This window comes from Calonectris borealis, chromosome W (assembly GCF_964195595.1).
Source record: "Calonectris borealis chromosome W, bCalBor7.hap1.2, whole genome shotgun sequence".
NCBI lineage: Eukaryota > Metazoa > Chordata > Aves > Procellariiformes > Procellariidae > Calonectris > Calonectris borealis.
In genome coordinates, this window is record NC_134351.1 from 52,965,429 (window position 1) to 52,982,046 (window position 16,618).

At 47.1% G+C, this 16,618-nt stretch overlaps 1 protein-coding gene across 1 annotated transcript in view; it reads left to right on the forward strand.

Annotated features, from left to right (window-relative positions):
* LOC142074881 (nuclear cap-binding protein subunit 1-like) overlaps window positions 1-16,322 on the forward strand; it is a 62,312-nt gene extending 45,990 nt beyond the window's left edge. The window contains exons 21-23 of the mRNA XM_075135816.1: window positions 12,019-12,162; window positions 12,544-12,657; window positions 14,828-16,322. Coding sequence (XP_074991917.1) covers window positions 12,019-12,162; window positions 12,544-12,657; window positions 14,828-14,941 — 372 coding nt within the window. The 3' untranslated portion in view covers window positions 14,942-16,322. The remainder of the gene's footprint in view (window positions 1-12,018; window positions 12,163-12,543; window positions 12,658-14,827) is intronic.
* Window positions 16,323-16,618: the final 296 nt, after the last annotated feature.

A 16,618-nucleotide genomic window follows, 5' to 3' on the forward strand; every position in this document is an offset into this window, starting at 1 on the left:
GACATCCCTTCCAACCTACATTATTCTATGATCATTCAGCTCCACCCATGACTCCTTCAATGACCTCCCCCCCCAGTGCTGTTTTGTTCTTAAGAAGATCAACTAAAAGGTCCTCTGTGAGTCATCTGTCTTAATCCTCAATTGCTCCAGGCTGTGCTGATAGAGCAGAGATCTCTCAGGCACAAACAGCTGCTGCAGAATCTCACCTGGTTGTTCAGGTGGACTGAGAAAGTCTTTTCTGATGCTTTGCACCTGACAAAGCCAAAGACAAAGCACTGTATGATCACACCTCTCTGCTGGCCAGAGGTTTCAGCACCATCTTTATCCATCACCATCTTGAAACTGTTGTCACTGTGTTATTCTCCAGCTTCAAGGATAGAGACACTGAGCTCGTCACTGAGCAGTCTCATCAGTAAGAGCCACTGTAAAAGACGTTGCTGCCCAAGGTATTACACTCCTTTTTAGTACCTGCCTTTCCTGGCACCATCACCTTGGCACTAGGAAATGGGACCCCGGGGCTCTCCATATTCCTTGTCAGACTCTCTGTTGGCATAAGGCTGCAGCAAAACCCTTTCTGTCCCTGGCATGCACGCCTCCTTGTTGGGCCGCTGGAGTCTAAGCCTTCCACTCTGTGATTAGAGGGCTGGTGCCCTCTGCCATTTCACAGCATTAGCTTGAGCAACCTTTCTCACTTGCATGAATCTTATTGGTCTTTCTGGGACTGGTTGTCCCTGGAGTTTTTGAGGAAGGCCACCAGCTTGTGCTTACATCTTCATGTGGTTGCAGAGGCTTGCCACAGCCTAGTGGACGTTTTCCATTATCTAAGCCCATCAAAGGGTTCCTTGCCCATCAGTAGGCCTTGCTGGAGCCAACCTTGGTGGTACAACCACCATCTTTTGTTGCCCTTAGGTGAAGCATGTGGAATGGTACTGTTGGGTTGTATTGGGCAAGTTAGCAATTATGTCCGATAACGGAGATCAGATTGGTATTGTGATTGAACCGTATATTGCAATTGCTATATTTTGCTAAGTGTAGCTCACATTTGTATTGTGATTTCAGCATATTTTGTATCACTCTGCTAAATTAGAAATCCTGTGTAACATCAACTATCTTCAAATAAGTAAATTTGATATCAAACATTACACCCTCCACACGTGGAATATCTAAAAGAACCTGGTCAGAGAATATTGGACTCTGACATCTGGTCATAGGGGATGCGCAAGAAAGCTGAGTCCCCATTAAAACTGATTCTGTCACAGTTTCCTTGTGTAACGTCATGCAAGTCATTTCACTCCTTAATCTTCCACTGATCACAAAAGTAATAACACTGCTCTGCCTTTGCGGGACAGGACTTGGTCATGACAGGAACCTGAACATGTGCACTGGAAGTGCAGGCCTCACAGCTGTGGGGGCTCTGAACTTTGCAATTGCCCAGTCTCTGCAAAACAAACCCTCAGTTGGAACTTCTTCATTCCTGACACTTCACAGATTGTATTTTTTTGCCAACTGCCTCTGATTTTCTCCCCACAGCCCCAACCCTTGACCCCACATGCTTTCACACCTCATTTTCATTTTTTGGTGGTGGGCACTCAAATATGTCAAAGCCATTTGACAGGCTTGTTTGACTGTCTTTCGGCACTTCCTCCTCCACTTTCATCTGTTTTCTGTTGTCTTGGATCTTACTTTGCTTCTGGATTTCCTCCAGTGGCATCCTTCCTCTCCAGTCATGGTACTGGCTTGTGTCTGGTTTTCTGGAATGTCTCTTCCCCAAGAAATTGTGGCAAGGAATTCACAGTTCCAGAGCCTGGTCTCAAGCATAGCAGGACAGGCCCTACAAAGGGAAGTAGGCAGCTGTTTAGCACTCACAGAGGACATTCAAAAACCAGCATTAAACAATGCATTAAAAAATCTGGAGGGGAAAATATTAAAGCACTTGACTGGAAAGATTTCTGGAGTTTATTCACTGTGGGGAATATTTTAGCCATTAAATCATTTTGGTTTATATCTATAATTTTTATGCATCTCATTTTCCTCTTTGCTTGTTTCTCTGGAAGTTAATGGACCCGAGAACTAACAGCACCTTACACACTGAACAACTGAAAGAGATTCGGGCTGCTCTCCACATGCCAGCCTTTGTTAATTCCATTCAGCTACTCCTGTGCTGTTGGTGCTGGCTGGACTCCAGTAGCCAGGGGGTAGATGTCTCCCTGGTATGATTCCGACTGCAAACAAATAGGAAATCCAGAGTCACATCGGACACTAGTTACAGTTAGGTTTGGCACCATGCTTAGGAGCATGGCAGAGGAAGTAATTTTTTTTATCTTGGTTTGAGATGTGCACCACAAACGTTTACCAGCACTGACACAAAATTTTCTCACCTGCCCTGAGCTTCCCTCCTCCTGATCTAAATCATTGCTTGGAAGAAGAGAATTTTGAAGGTCTATTTTAATTCATTTCAATAAGGCTTTTACACATCCAGACAACATATTGGGAGATGGGTAACGTGGCCCTTGTTAACACAATGGATACAAAGAATTGGCACAAGCCACAAATCATCAGCCAGTCTGAGATTAATTGGTTCAAGGAATAATGTTTGAGGAACACAGGCTACGCAGCCTGCTCACTTCTTACCGTAACTCTTCCAGTGGGCAACACAGCTCCTCCAAGACAGCACGCCTCCTGCAGAACAGAGGGCCTTCTCTCCTGGTGTCAGAGAGAGGCCCTAGGCACTCCCTGCAGCTTGGGACTTGGAGAGGTGTTTTTACAATCCAAAGCTCTGTCTGTGTTGAAGCCTCTGCCCTGGCAGGGACAGCTGCTCCAACAACTGCTGGGGAATCTGCCCTGTGGCATGTTACCACCATACCTGAGACTGTTAGGCTGGTACAAATTCAGCTGAGGCACCTTTCTGCACAAACTGGTGCACCTCTTGGCTGTGTCTGTTAGCTGCCTTCTAGGAGCTGCCTTCTAGGCCTGGCTCTTATATTGGCTGCCCCCAAGCACCGGCTAAAAGGGTGCTTGACCCTCCCTAATCAGGAGACAGCTGCAACAAAGGCTCCATGCACCTTGGAGCCTTGTATAGGACTTTCCTTATGTAGGACTTTTCCTTATCCAATTACTAGATAGCAGATCTGATATAATGTACTCTTTTTTTTTAAAGGGGAACTAGCGTGGTATTTTTATTGTTATGAGGTTGGCTGCCTTTCTGGCCCTTTTTAATTGGAGAGCATCCACTAGGTTTCATATGTAGTCTTCCCACTTAAACACCCTGGGCTCCAGTCCCTTTCCTCTAGCTGTGCTAACCCACCAGATCCATCTGAGTTCTGGCACAAAAGATATTTGGTTTTGGCAGTCCTGTGACATCAGTGAGGTTCTTGAATGAAATCTGAGTTCTGGAACAGTGTTTAGACAAGCTTTTAAAAAGATCTGCCACAGATATGTTACTGAGCTACTATTTGTCTGTTGATGATAGTCAGCCTACTGTCTTTTTGTGGCTCCACTAGAAAATGATCTTGCAAGTCTTTAAACCTGTGTGGTGGGTTGACCCCAGCTAGCAGCCAAGCACCACACAGCTGCTCGCTCACTTTCCCCTGCAGTGAGATGGGGAGAGAATAGGAAGAGCAAAAGCAAGAAAAACGTCACTCCTTCATTCCCAACTCCTCTACCTCCTCCCCCTCAGCGTTGCAGGAGGGATGGAGAATGGGGGGGTTGCAGTCAGTTCATAACAGTTCCTCTCTCCTGCTCCTTCCTCCTCACACTTTTCCTCTACTCCAGCATGGGTCCTCTCCATAGGCTGCAGTCCTTCAGGGAATATCATAGAATCATTAAGGTTGGAAAAGACCTCTAAGATCATCCAGTCCAACTGTCAACCCAACACCACCATGCCCACTAAACCATGTCCCTAAGTGCCACATCTACACGTCTCTTAAATACTTCCAGGGATGGTGACTCAACCACTTCCCTGGGCAGCCTGTTCCAAGGCTTGACCACTCTTTCAGTAAAGAAATTTCTCCTAATGTCCAATCTAAACCTCCCTTGGCGCAACTTGAGGCCATTTCCTCTCGTCCTATCGCTAGTTACTTGGCAGAAGAGACCAACCCCCACCTCGCTACAACCTCCTTTCAGGTAGTTGTAGAGCGCGATGAGGTCTCCCCTCAGCCTCCTCTTCTCCAGACTCAACAGTCCCAGTTCCCTCAGCCGCTCCTCATAAGACTTGTGCTCCAGGCCCTTCACCAGCTTCGTTGCCCTTCTCTGGACACGCTCCAGCACCTCAATGTCCTTCTTGGAGTGACGGGCCCAAAACGGAACACAGGATTCGAGGTGCGGCCTCACCAGTGCCGAGTACAGGGGCACGATCACCTCCCTGCTCCTGCTGGCCACACTATTCCTGATACAGGCCAGGATGCCGTTGGCCTTCTTGGCCACCTGGGCACACTGCCGGCTCGTGTTCAGCCGGCTGTCAACCAGCACCCCCAGGTCCTTTTCCTCTGGGCAGCTTTCCAGCCACTCTTCCCCAAGCCTGTAGCGTTGCCTGGGGTTGTTGTGGCCAAAGTGCAGGACCCGGCACTTGGCCTTGTTGAATCTCATACAATTGGCCTCGGCCCATCGATCCAGCCTGTCCAGGTCCCTCTGCAGAGCCTTCCTACCCTCGAGCAGATCAACACTCCCGCCCAACTTGGTGTCGTCTGCAAACTTACTGAGGGAGCACTCGATCCCCTTGTCCAGATCATTGATAAAGATATTGAATAAGACTGGACCCAGTACTGAGCCCTGGGGAACACTGCTCGTGACCGGCCGCCAACTGGATTTAACTCCGTTCACCACAACTCTCTGGGCCCGGCCGTCCAGCCAGTTTTTTACCCAGCGAAGAGTGTACCCGTCTAAGCCATGAGATGCCAGCTTCTCTAGGAGAATGCTGTGGGAGACAGCGTCAAAGGCTTTACTGAAGTCCAGGTAGACCACATCCACTGCCTTTCCCTCATCCACTAGGCGGGTCACCTGGTCATAGAAGGTGTCCTGGTTTCAGCTGGGATAGAGTTAAATTTTTTCCTAGTGCTGTGTTTTGGATTTAGTATGAGAAGAATGTTGATAACACACTGATCTTTTCAGTTGTTGCTAAGTACCCTGCTAGTGAAGGACAGCTTCCAAGAGCACGGGAGGCTGGGAGGGAGCATAGCTGGGACAGCTGGCCCAGCTGGCCAATGGGGTGTTCCATACCATGTGACGTCATGCTCGGTATATGAATGGTAGGCGTGTTCCAGGAAGTAGCGATCGCTACTTGGTTATTGGTCAGCGCGGGTGGTGAGCAATTGCATTGTGCATCACTCATTTTGTATATTCTATCATTATCATTATTATTATTATTATTTTCCCTTTTCTGTTCTATTTAACTGTCTTTATCTCAACCCACGAGTTTTTTCTCCCTCTTACCCTTCCGATTCTCTCCCCGTCCCACCGGGGGGTGTGGGGGGAGTGAGCGAGCGGCTGCGTGGTATTTGGCTGCCTGCCAGGTTAAACCACGACAGTCCTTTTTGGCACCCAACGTGGGACTCGAAGGGTTGAGATAACAATAGATCTTACCAAAGTGTGTTAAGGCAAAATGGGTTATAAGCATTCATTATATTGGTTTAATAGTCGCTGGTCACAATGTTGATGTATTGGCTGTCAAAGTTGTGGGGCTGGCTCTCAATGTTGGGTCATGTAATACCTTGCTTGCAGTATGTGTTCCCTTTTGTGCTGTTTATCACTATTCGGAACTGGGTCAAGGTTATCATTTTACTGCTGTTTTATGAGGTGATAAAATCATTGGTCGTAAGTCTAATCTGGTATCTGTACTCGGCATTGCTATCATCTCTACCTCGGGAACCACCTCTCAGAAACTGTTAGTAATTACACTTTTTTCTCCTCACAGAATGAATTTAGGGGGGAGAATTTAGGGGGGGAGACAGGATGGGACACTTTCTCCCACTTGTTCATCTTCCCTTCCATATCTCCAGAAACTCCTTTTTCTTCTATCCTCTTCATGAAGATGTCCACAATATTCCCTGAGCATTTTGAATATCCTTGGGATGTTCAAACAAGCATGTTCATATTGCTGTGTCTCCTGAATGTGGTTCAGGTCTTGTTTAGGGTTAAACAACCATTCAGGAATACTGTCCAGAGATCAACCCCAGGAACAGGCACTGCGGCTACTTCAACCCCCACGACAGCCACTGTGGCTACTGAAACCCCTGCGACAGGCACTGTGGCTACTCAAACCCCGTCGACAGACACCGCGGGTACTCCAACCCCCGTCACAGGCACTGCAGCTACCCAAACCCCAGCAACAGGTACTACAGCTGAACCAGAGGACCAACCCTTGCTGGTATCCGTTTCCCCTGTACAGAAGAGGAAATCTTGGAAGTGAAAGTCAGGTCGTTTAGAAAGGGATGATGGAAAAGCAGGGCCATCACGAGGAGGGGAGGAGGAAGAGGGAGAACTCATAAACGAGACGGAAACCACCTGATCCCTATCCCTGAGTGAGCTGCGAGATATGCGGAAAGATTTCAGCCGTCATCCAGGCGAGCACATTGTTACCTGGCTGCTCCGATGCTGGGATAATGGGGCCAGTAGCCTGGAATTAGAGGGTAGGGAAGCCAAAGAGCTGGGATCCCTTGCTAGGGAAGGGCGCATTGACAAAGCGATTGGACAAGGGGCACAGGCCCTCAGCCTCTGGAGGCGACTCCTGTCAGGCGTGAAGGAAAGGTATCCCTTCAAGGAAGATGTTATATGTCACCCAGGCAAATGGACCACTATGGAGAGAGGTATCCAGTACCTGAGGGAATTAGGCGTGCTGGAGGTCGTTTATAGTGACCTGGACAACGAGCAAACGCCCAAAGATCCAGATGACGTCCAGTGCACGCGACCCACGTGGCGGAAGTTGGTACGGAGCGCCACAGCGTCGTACGCCAGTTTGTTGGCAGTACTGTCCTGGAAAGAGGAAGAAGCACCAACGGTAGATGACGTGGTTAGCAGACTCCGGGATTTCGAAGAAACTGTCTCCTCCTCCCTTGTCTCGGCTGTGGAGAAACTGTCCCAGGAGGTCCAGCAACTCGAAGAGGATATGTCCTATTCTCCATCTGTACGGACCAGTATCTCAGCCATTAGGAGTCAGCGTTCTTCTGCTCAAGAGAGAGGATATAGAAGGGACACACCACGGGGCACCCTGTGGTTTTACCTGCGTGACCACGGAGAGGACATGAGGCAGTGGGATGGAAAACCTACCTTGACCCTAGAGGCATAGGTATGTGAGTTGCAAGGAAAAACAATCACACAAGGGGGTTCTCCCAGGAAAAATGCTGCTCCAGTATTCAGGAAAAACCTGTCTCACGATGGTCCAGTTTCCAGTGAACAGTTCCCCAGACAGAGTAGAAGGGCTGATCTCACTTTGGATTGTAATGAAGAAATTCTTGACTCGCGTTTGCAAGAAATGAGTAACGAATACTATGACCAGAACTAGAGGGGCCCTGCCTCCGGCCAGGTGGAGGAAAGGGACAACCGGGTTTACTGGACTGTGTGGATTCGATGGCCTGGCACATCAGAGCCACAGGAGTATAAGGCTCTCGTAGACACCGGTGCACAGTGTACCCTGATGCCATCAAGCTATAAAGGGGCAGAACCCATCTGTATTTCTGGAGGGACAGGGGGATCCCAAGAGTTAACTGTATTGGAGGCCGAAGTGAGCCTGACCGGGAATGAGTGGCAGAAGCACCCCATTGTGACTGGCCCAGAGGCTCCGTGCACCCTTGGCATAGACTACCTCAGGAGAGGGTATTTCAAGGGCTCACCCTTTAACAGTCCCATATGGCCAGTGCAAAAGTCCAATGGAGAGTGGAGACTAACAGTAGACTATCGTGGCCTGAACGAAGTCACGCCGCCACTGAGTGCTGCTGTGCCGGACATGCTAGAACTCCAATATGAACTGGAGTCAAAGGCAGCCAAGTGGTACGCCACAAGTGACATCGCTAAGGCGTTCTTCTCCATCCCTTTGGCGGCAGAGTGCAGGCCACAGTTTGCTTTCACTTGGAGGGGCGTCCAGTACACCTGGAACCGACTGCCCCAGGGGTGGAAATACAGCCCTGCCATTTGCCATGGACTGATCCACACCGCACTGGAACAGGGTGAGGCTCCGGAACACCTGCAATACATTGATGACATCATTGTGTGGGGCAACACAGCAGAAGTTGTTTTTGAGAAAGGGGAGAGAATAGTCCAAATCCTTCTGAAGGCCGGTTTTGCCATAGAACAGCCATGTCCCCACCAACTAGCAAGAAGGAAACACAAGCTTTCTTAGGCGTTGTGGGCTTTTGGAGAATGCATATTCCAGATTACAGCCTGATCGTAAGCCCCCTCTATCAAGTGACCCGGAAGAAGAACGACTTCAAATGGGGCCCTGAGCAACGACAAGCCTTTGAACAAATTAAACAGGAGATAGTTCAGGCAGTAGCCCTTGGGCCAGTCCAGGCAGGACAAGATGTGAAGAATGTGCTCTACACCGCAGCCGGGGAGAATGGCCCTACCTGGAGCCTCTGGCAGAAAGCACCAGGGGAGACTCGAGGTCGACCCTTAGGGTTCTGGAGTCGGGGATACAGAGGATCCGAGGCCCGCTACACTCCAACTGAGAAGGAGATATTGGCAGCATATGAAGGGGTTCAAGCTGCTTCGGAAGTGGTTGGCACTGAAGCACAGCTCCTCCTGGCACCCCGACTGCCGGTGCTGGGCTGGATGTTCAAAGGGAGGGTCCCCTCTACACATCATGCAACCGATGCTACGTGGAGTAAGTGGGTCGCACTGATCACACAACAGGCCCGAACAGGAAACCCCAGTCGCCCAGGAATCTTGGAGGTGATCACGAACTGGCCAGAAGGCAAAGATTTTGGAATATCCCCAGAGGAGGAGGTGACACGTGCTGAAGAAGCCCCACTGTATAACAAACTACCAGAAAATGAGAAGCAATATGTCCTGTTCACTGATGGGTCCTGTCGCCTTGTGGGAAAGGATCAGAGGTGGAAGGCTGCTGTATGGAGTCCTATACGACGAGTCGCAGAAACTGCTGAAGGAGAAGGTGAATTCAGCCAGTTTGCAGAGGTGAAAGCCATCCAGCTGGCCTTGGGCATTGCTGAACGAGAAAAATGGCCAGTCCTTTATCTCTATACTGACTCATGGATGGTGGCAAATGCCCTGTGGGGGTGGTTGCAGCAGTGGAAGCAGAACAACTGGCAGCGCAGAGGCAAACCCATCTGGGCTGCCGCATTGTGGCAAGATATTGCTGCCCGAGTAGAGAATCTGGCTGTAAAAGTACGTCACGTAGATGCTCACGTACCCAAGAGTCAGGCCACTGAAGAACACCAAAACAACCAGCAGGTGGACCAGGCTGCCAATAATGAAGTGGCTCAGGTGGATCTGGACTGGCAACATAAGGGTGAATTATTTATGGCCTGGTGTGCCCATGACACCTCAGGCCATCAAGGAAGAGACGCAACATACAGATGGGCTCGTGATCGAGGGGTGGACTTGACCATGGGCGCTATTGCACAGGTTATCCATGAATGTGAAACATGCGCTGCAATCAAGCAAGCCAAGTGAGTAAAGCCCCTTTGATATGGGGGACGATGGTCGAAATATAAATATGGGGAGGCCTGGCAGATTGATTATATCACACTCCCACAAACCCGCCACGGCAAGCGCCATGTGCTCACCATGGTGGAAGCAACCACTGGATGGCTGGAAACATATCCTGTGCCCCATGCCACCACCCAGAACACCATCCTGGGCCTTGAAAAGCAAGTCCTGTGGCGACATGGCACCCCAGAAAGAATTGAGTCAGACAACGGGACTCATTTCCGAAACACTCTCATAGACACCTGGGCCAAAGAGCACGGCATTGAGTGGGTCTATCACATCCCCTACCACGCACCAGCCTCCAGGAAAATCGAATGATACAACGGACTGCTAAAGACTACACTGAGAGCAATGGGTGGTGGGACATTCAAGCATTGGGACACACATCTAGCAAAGGCCACCTGGTTAGTCAACACCAGGGGATCTTTCAATCGAGCTGGCCCTGCCCAATCAAAACTCTTACGTACTGTAGAGGGGGATAAAGTCCCTGTCGTGCATATGAGGAATATGCTGGGGAAGACAGTCTGGGTTACTCCTGCCTCTGGCAAGGGAAAACCTATCCGTGGGATTGCTTTTGCTCAAGGACCTGGGTGCACTTGGTGGGTGATGCGAAAGGATGGGGAAGTCTGGTGTGTACCTCAAGGGGATTTGATTTTGGGTGAAAATAGCCAATGAACTGAATTTTATGATGTCAATTGTTATATGATATTGTATATCATTATTTCTATGGTTGCTATCAATGGTATAGCAGTAAAAATCACCCAGATTACTGAAGAATGAACTCCGATGAAACCGAGCAAAGTGCAACGATGATAGAACCGGACAAGCGCAGTGATACTGGAATCAGAACTGGCTTCAGGATGCAACAGCCCAACACCACACACCATCTCTCCGGCCCTGAAAGACTGTTATGACAGATGGAGCCCAAAGTCATGGACTAAATGAACCCAGTGGACATTTTAGAGGGATGGCCCATAGACTAAGGGAATGATATCTCTGTGTGTGTATGTGTATGTATATATAAAGACAAGAAAGGTGGTGGTGATTAATTGGAATGTATTGGAAAATGTGAAACCTAAGCATGACGTAAATGGTATAGAATAAGGGGTGGATACTGTCCTGGTTTCGGCTGGGATAGGGTTAAATTTCTTCCTAGTGCTGTGTTTTGGATTTAGTGTGAGAAGAATGTTGATAACACACTGATGTTTTTAGTTGTTGCTAAGTACCCTGTCAAGGTCAGCTCCATGCTACCAGGCAGAGGTTGGGAGGGAGCACAGCCAGGACAGCTGGCCCAGCTGGCCAACGGGGTATTCCATACCATGTGACGTCATGCTCAGTATATGAATGGTAGGCATGTTCCAGGAAGTAGCGATCGCTACTTGGTTATCGGTCAGCGCAGGTGGTGAGCAATTGCATTGTGCATCACTCATTTTGTATATTCTATCATTATTTATTATTATTATTTTCCCTTTTCTGTTCTATTAAACTGTCTTTATCTCAACCCATGAGTTTTTCTCACTCTTACCCTTCCTATTCTCTCCCCGTCCCACCAGGGGGTGTGTGGGGAGTGAGTGAGCGGCTGCGTGGTATTTGGCTGCCTGCCAGGTTAAACCACGACAGAAGGAGATCATGTTGGTCCACCTGCTCCACCGTGATCTCTCCACAGGCTGAAGGGGAATCTCTTCTCCAGTGCCTGGAGCACCTCCCCCTCCTTCTTCTCTGAACCTGGTGTCTGCAGGATTGTTTCTTACACTTTTTTCCCTCAGTTCTCTCTGCTGTGTAGCGTTTTGCCCTTTCTTAAATATGTTTCACAGAGGTGCCACCAGCTTCTCTGATGGGCTCAGCGTTGTCCAATGGTGGGTCTGTTTTGGAGCTGGCTGGCGCCAGCTGTATCCAGCACAAGGCAGCTCTGGTCTCTTCTCACAGAGACCACCCCTGCAGCCTCCCTGCTGCCAAAGCCTTGCCACATAAACCCAATACAGTTTTCAACACTGTTTTAGTCACAAATCCAAAACACAGCACCATATGGGCTGCTATGAAGAAAATTAACTCCACCCGAGCCAGACCCAGTACAACCTGCCATGGTTCTTCTGTTTGTTTTTGTTTGTTTGTTTGTTTCCAGGCCTTTTCCATCCTGGCATTAAGCTTCTAATTCTCCTTCCTTCCAAATTTCCTTCTTGAATTGTATTTATAAAGTAAGCAGCCCTCAACATACAGCACTCGAAAGGCTACAGAGCAGCTTCAGTTGTGCTGCACTTTGTGTTTGGTCAATCAAGAGGCCTGTTTATCATTCCAGTGGATACTAGCAGAATCCACAGGTAGTCACATCTCCAGTTAGTTGTGTTTCGTTTTTACTTACAGCGAGAAAGTGATGAAGATGATGACGACGATGACCAACGTAGTGATAGGGAAGATGGACCTCTAGAAGAGCAAATAGAACGCTTGCAGGAGAGAGTAGAATTGGCCCAGAGTGAACAGAAGAATCTCTTCCTTGTTATATTCCAGGTAATGATGGGTGATGTCTTTGCAGCATCATTTGTATCTTAATAATTTTCTTAGTGTGAGTACATGGGAAGGGGTAGATGGGCTTATTCTGGATAAGAATCAAAGAACTGCCTAACTCCCCTAAACAAGAATTGTTTGAGCATCAAGAGCCTGAGAAAATGAGTTCTTTTGATAGCATGCAATTTCCTAAACAAACAAAAGGTATTTTGAATACAAGTAGTTACTCTACTTAGTGTCTCCTAAGTGAAATATTCATTCTGACATTGCTGTTCAAAGCTTCTGTCTGTCATATGTCCCATGGATTATCTCATCTTAGGCTAGTAACCTATTTTCATCTGAAAAGATTTGCTGAACCAACATTCTATTTGTGTTCTTCTACAGCGTTTCATTATGTTATTAACTGAACACTTAGTGCGCTGTGAAACTGGTGGGACTGATGTATTTACGCCTTGGTACAAAAGCTGTATAGAGAGGTTGCAGCAAATCTTCCTACAGGTAAGTTTCACTTCTTGGTTTGGAAGGCTTTGGGCAGCTGCTGGAAAGAAAAGCTTACATGATTTGAGAGCTGAGCTTGGTCACTTATTTTTACCAGGTCCATTAGAACAGACATAGCTGGCATCACCAGTCTTTTTCAGGGACTAGCATGAGTTTTGGCTGTGTCTGTCTCTGGTTTTGACCCCATCTTTGCTACAGACTTGCTAAATGACTGGAGGGTGAGCTCCTTGATTTGTTTCTTGCACTGTGAATATAGTGCAAAACATAGAATCATAGAATCATTAAGGTTGGAAAAGACCTCTAAGATCATCCAGTCCAATGTCAATCCAACACCACCATGCCCACTAAACCATGTCCCTAAGCGCCACATCTACACGTCTCTTAAATACTTCCAGGGATGGTGACTCAACCACTTCCCTGGGCAGCCTGTTCCAAGGCCTGACCACTCTTTCAGTAAAGAAATTTCTCCTAATGTCCAATCTAAACCTCCCTTGGTGCAACTTGAGGCCATTTCCTCTCGTCCTATCTCTAGTTCCTTGGGAGAAGAGACCAACCCCCACCTCGCTACAACCTCCTTTCAGGTAGTTGTAGAGCGCGATGAGGTCTCCTCTCAGACTCCCCTTCTCCAGGCTAAACAGTCCCAGTTCCCTCAGCCGCTCCTCATAAGACTTGTGCTCCAGGCCCTTCACCAGCTTCGTTGCCCTTCTCTGGACACGCTCCAGCACCTCAATGTCCTTCTTGGAGTGAGGGGCCCAAAACTGAACACAGTATTCGAGGTGCGGCCTCACCAGTGCCGAGTACAGGGGCACAATCACCTCCCTGCTCCTGCTGGCCACACTATTTCTGATACAGGCCAGGATGCCGTTGGCCTTCTTGGCCACCTGGGCACACCGCCGGCTCATGTTCAGCCGGCTGTCAACCAGCAGCCCCAGGTCCTTTTCCTCTGGGCAGCTTTCCAGCCACTCTTCCCCAAGCCTGTAGCGTTGCATGGAGTTGTTGTGACCCAAGTGCAGGACCCGGCACTTGGCCTTGTTGAACCTCATACAGTTGGCCTCGGCCCATCGATCCAGCCTGTCCAGGTCCCTCTGCAGAGCCTTCCTACCCTCGAGCAGATCAACACTCCCGCCCAACTTGGTGTCGTCTGCAAACTTACTGAGGGAGCACTCGATCCCCTTGTCCAGATCATTGATAAAGATATTGAATAAGACTGGCCCCAGTACTGAGCCCTGGGGAACACCGCTCGTGACCGGCCGCCAACTGGATTTAACTCCGTTCACCACAACTCTCTGGGCTCGGCCGTCCAGCCAGTTTTTCACCCAGTGAAGAGTGTACCTGTCTAAGCCGTGAGCCGCCAGCTTCTCTAGGAGAATGCTGTGGGAGACAGTGTCAAAGGCTTTACTGAAGTCCAGGTAGACCACATCCACAGCCTTTCCCTCATCCACTAGGCAGGTCACCTGGTCATAGAAGGAGATCAGGTTGGTCAAGCAGGACCTGCCTTCCATGAAACAATATTGAGATGTGGTTGTAAATGTAGCTGAGTTTTTCTTACCGCATGTTATAGTAAGGGTAGAGTCTTGAGAGAACAAGTATACCAAAATAAGTGCCGAACAAGTGGATGAAAATGTTTTAAATTTATGTATCTTATTATAATGAATAGCTATTTTAAAATATAGTTTGGAACTCTTGGCTCTATATTAAATCTGGCAACAGATGTAAAAAGCCAGTTAAGTAACTGCCTGAAAACAACAGCCAGAGTAATAGAAAATTATTTGTGTTTACATGAACATAAATTGTGTTAGAGGATGGGAAACTGCATGGGATTAATGGCATAATTCCCTCTATGGGTTAGTGTCTACCCTGATCATAAAAATGACTTAATGCTAAAGCAAGTGTCCCGAGTCCTAGCATATCTGTGCAGTTGCCTCTACACACTATTCAGAATCAGGATTAGAACTGAGTAGCTACAGGGAACCCAGTACTTCTCAAAACAGGATTTCAATGTACGCTCCATTCTTGCAGTCGACAGTGATTAATGTGTTGTGTAAATTAGATGTGCTTGTTAGTTCTGGTGAAAACATTTGATCTGTGATACAATATGTCTTGACTCTTCTGCCTGTTCTTGTGTATGAAGATGAATGAAAACAACAAAGGTTTATCTTTTTATCTGCAGCATCACCAGATAATTCAGCAGTACATGGTGACCCTGGAGAACCTCCTGTTTACAGCTGAACTGGACCATCACATACTGGCTGTATTTCAGCAATTTTGTGCTCTGCAGGCCTGAGGATTTTCATGTGTTGTTTTATCTGCAAGACAAAACCATTTTTCTTTAATGAGAGAAGCTCACCGTGGGGAAAGAGGAAACTAATTCAGAACAGCTTTCATGTGTTCCTATATAAAGCAATACAGTACTCTAACTAATAGTAACTGGTTTAACATCATAAGTCTTATTAGCTATGACTGATAGAGGATTGGTGTGGAATAATGTATGTACTCTTTTAATTTGTCCTTTAATTTGGTTTGAATCTTTACCTCATGATAGTATTTTTGCTTCTTCCCTCTGTCATTTATATGACAATAACAAATAGGTCAAAAAATTACAGAATTGGTTACCTCTGACTGTTTGTTAAAGTAAATAAATTGCAGAAATGTGAAACAGGATTTGTGGATGTGGCAGAAATGCACCTCTTCAGTGAGCAGTTTGATAAGATCTTGGTAGTATGGCACAAGAAAAATTACTTAACTCTGGGCATGTGAAACACTGAGCTTTCAAAATAGTCTAGAGCATGTGGGTTTGTCTATCAAACTGACTAGATTATCACATTTTGAAAGAACATGGTTGACAAACAATTGAAATATGTTTTTTAAATGTATTGTCTGGTGTATTATTACAGTAGCTGCAAACAGCCAGTAGAGAAATTTCATGAACAATTTTTGAAGACTCTGATTCTTTTCCTAGTGTGTCTGAAAAAACATGAATAGCCCCAACACTGGTCCCAGCTGGTAAATAATTGAGACCAATTGGAGGCAATCTGTCCTGAATGGGGCAGAGTTTCCACTTAAGTATTGCAAAGTACATAAACTTTGGACACTGTGCACACACATTACAGAGGGTGTTTATCCTGTTATTTTGTTTTAGCTTGTAACTCCTTGGGCAGCTGAGCTTGCACTGGATTGGACCTATGGGTCAGCAATGATGCTAAAACCTTTTTTGATGTTGATTGTGGATAAACCAAGTGCCCATCTCCTGTGATTCAGTAACAACTGCTCCATGTCAGTTGAATCTGCTTGCTTTTTAATCTCTAAAATGTGAAGGCAGTGTCTGGCTCCCACACTTTCAAATAGCATTTTAGAGCTGAATTAGGTGGGACTTTGCAAGAAACTTAAATTGGGGACATGTACAACCTGGAAATGTAGTAGCCTTATCTTTTGTTTGATAAGTTTGTGTTATGCCAATAACATTACTTACATAAGCACTAAGGTGGTTGGTATCAGGGCAAGCAATAAGAAAGGCAGGGTGGAGGCATTATTTTAGGCGCTTCGTTCTCTGCAGTAATTCTGGTGTATTTACAAGCTGTTTACAGTCTCTGTCAGATAAGTGTTCATATTCAGTGCTATTCAATACTTGAACTAGAAAATGGTGAGCTTTGAAGGATTTTGTTCTATAGTGGTTGGTTTTCCCCCCCCCAAATAAGTACCAAGTAACGCATAATCACTTTCATTCCTACATTAATTAATTGGCCTGATACTCAAGTGCAGAAGGCAAAAATTAATTGTTTGAGCATAGATGTAAAGCTTTTGTGTGGTCTGTGCAGCAATTGGGAACATCTTCAGAATCTTGAATCTGCTACTTTTTTCTTTACCTGTTCTGTGTGATTTGACTAATTCCTCCACTCTTCTAGAGTCAACCTTAATGTGTTTGTTAATTTGTTTTATACAAGGTATTTGTCAGTCATGCACA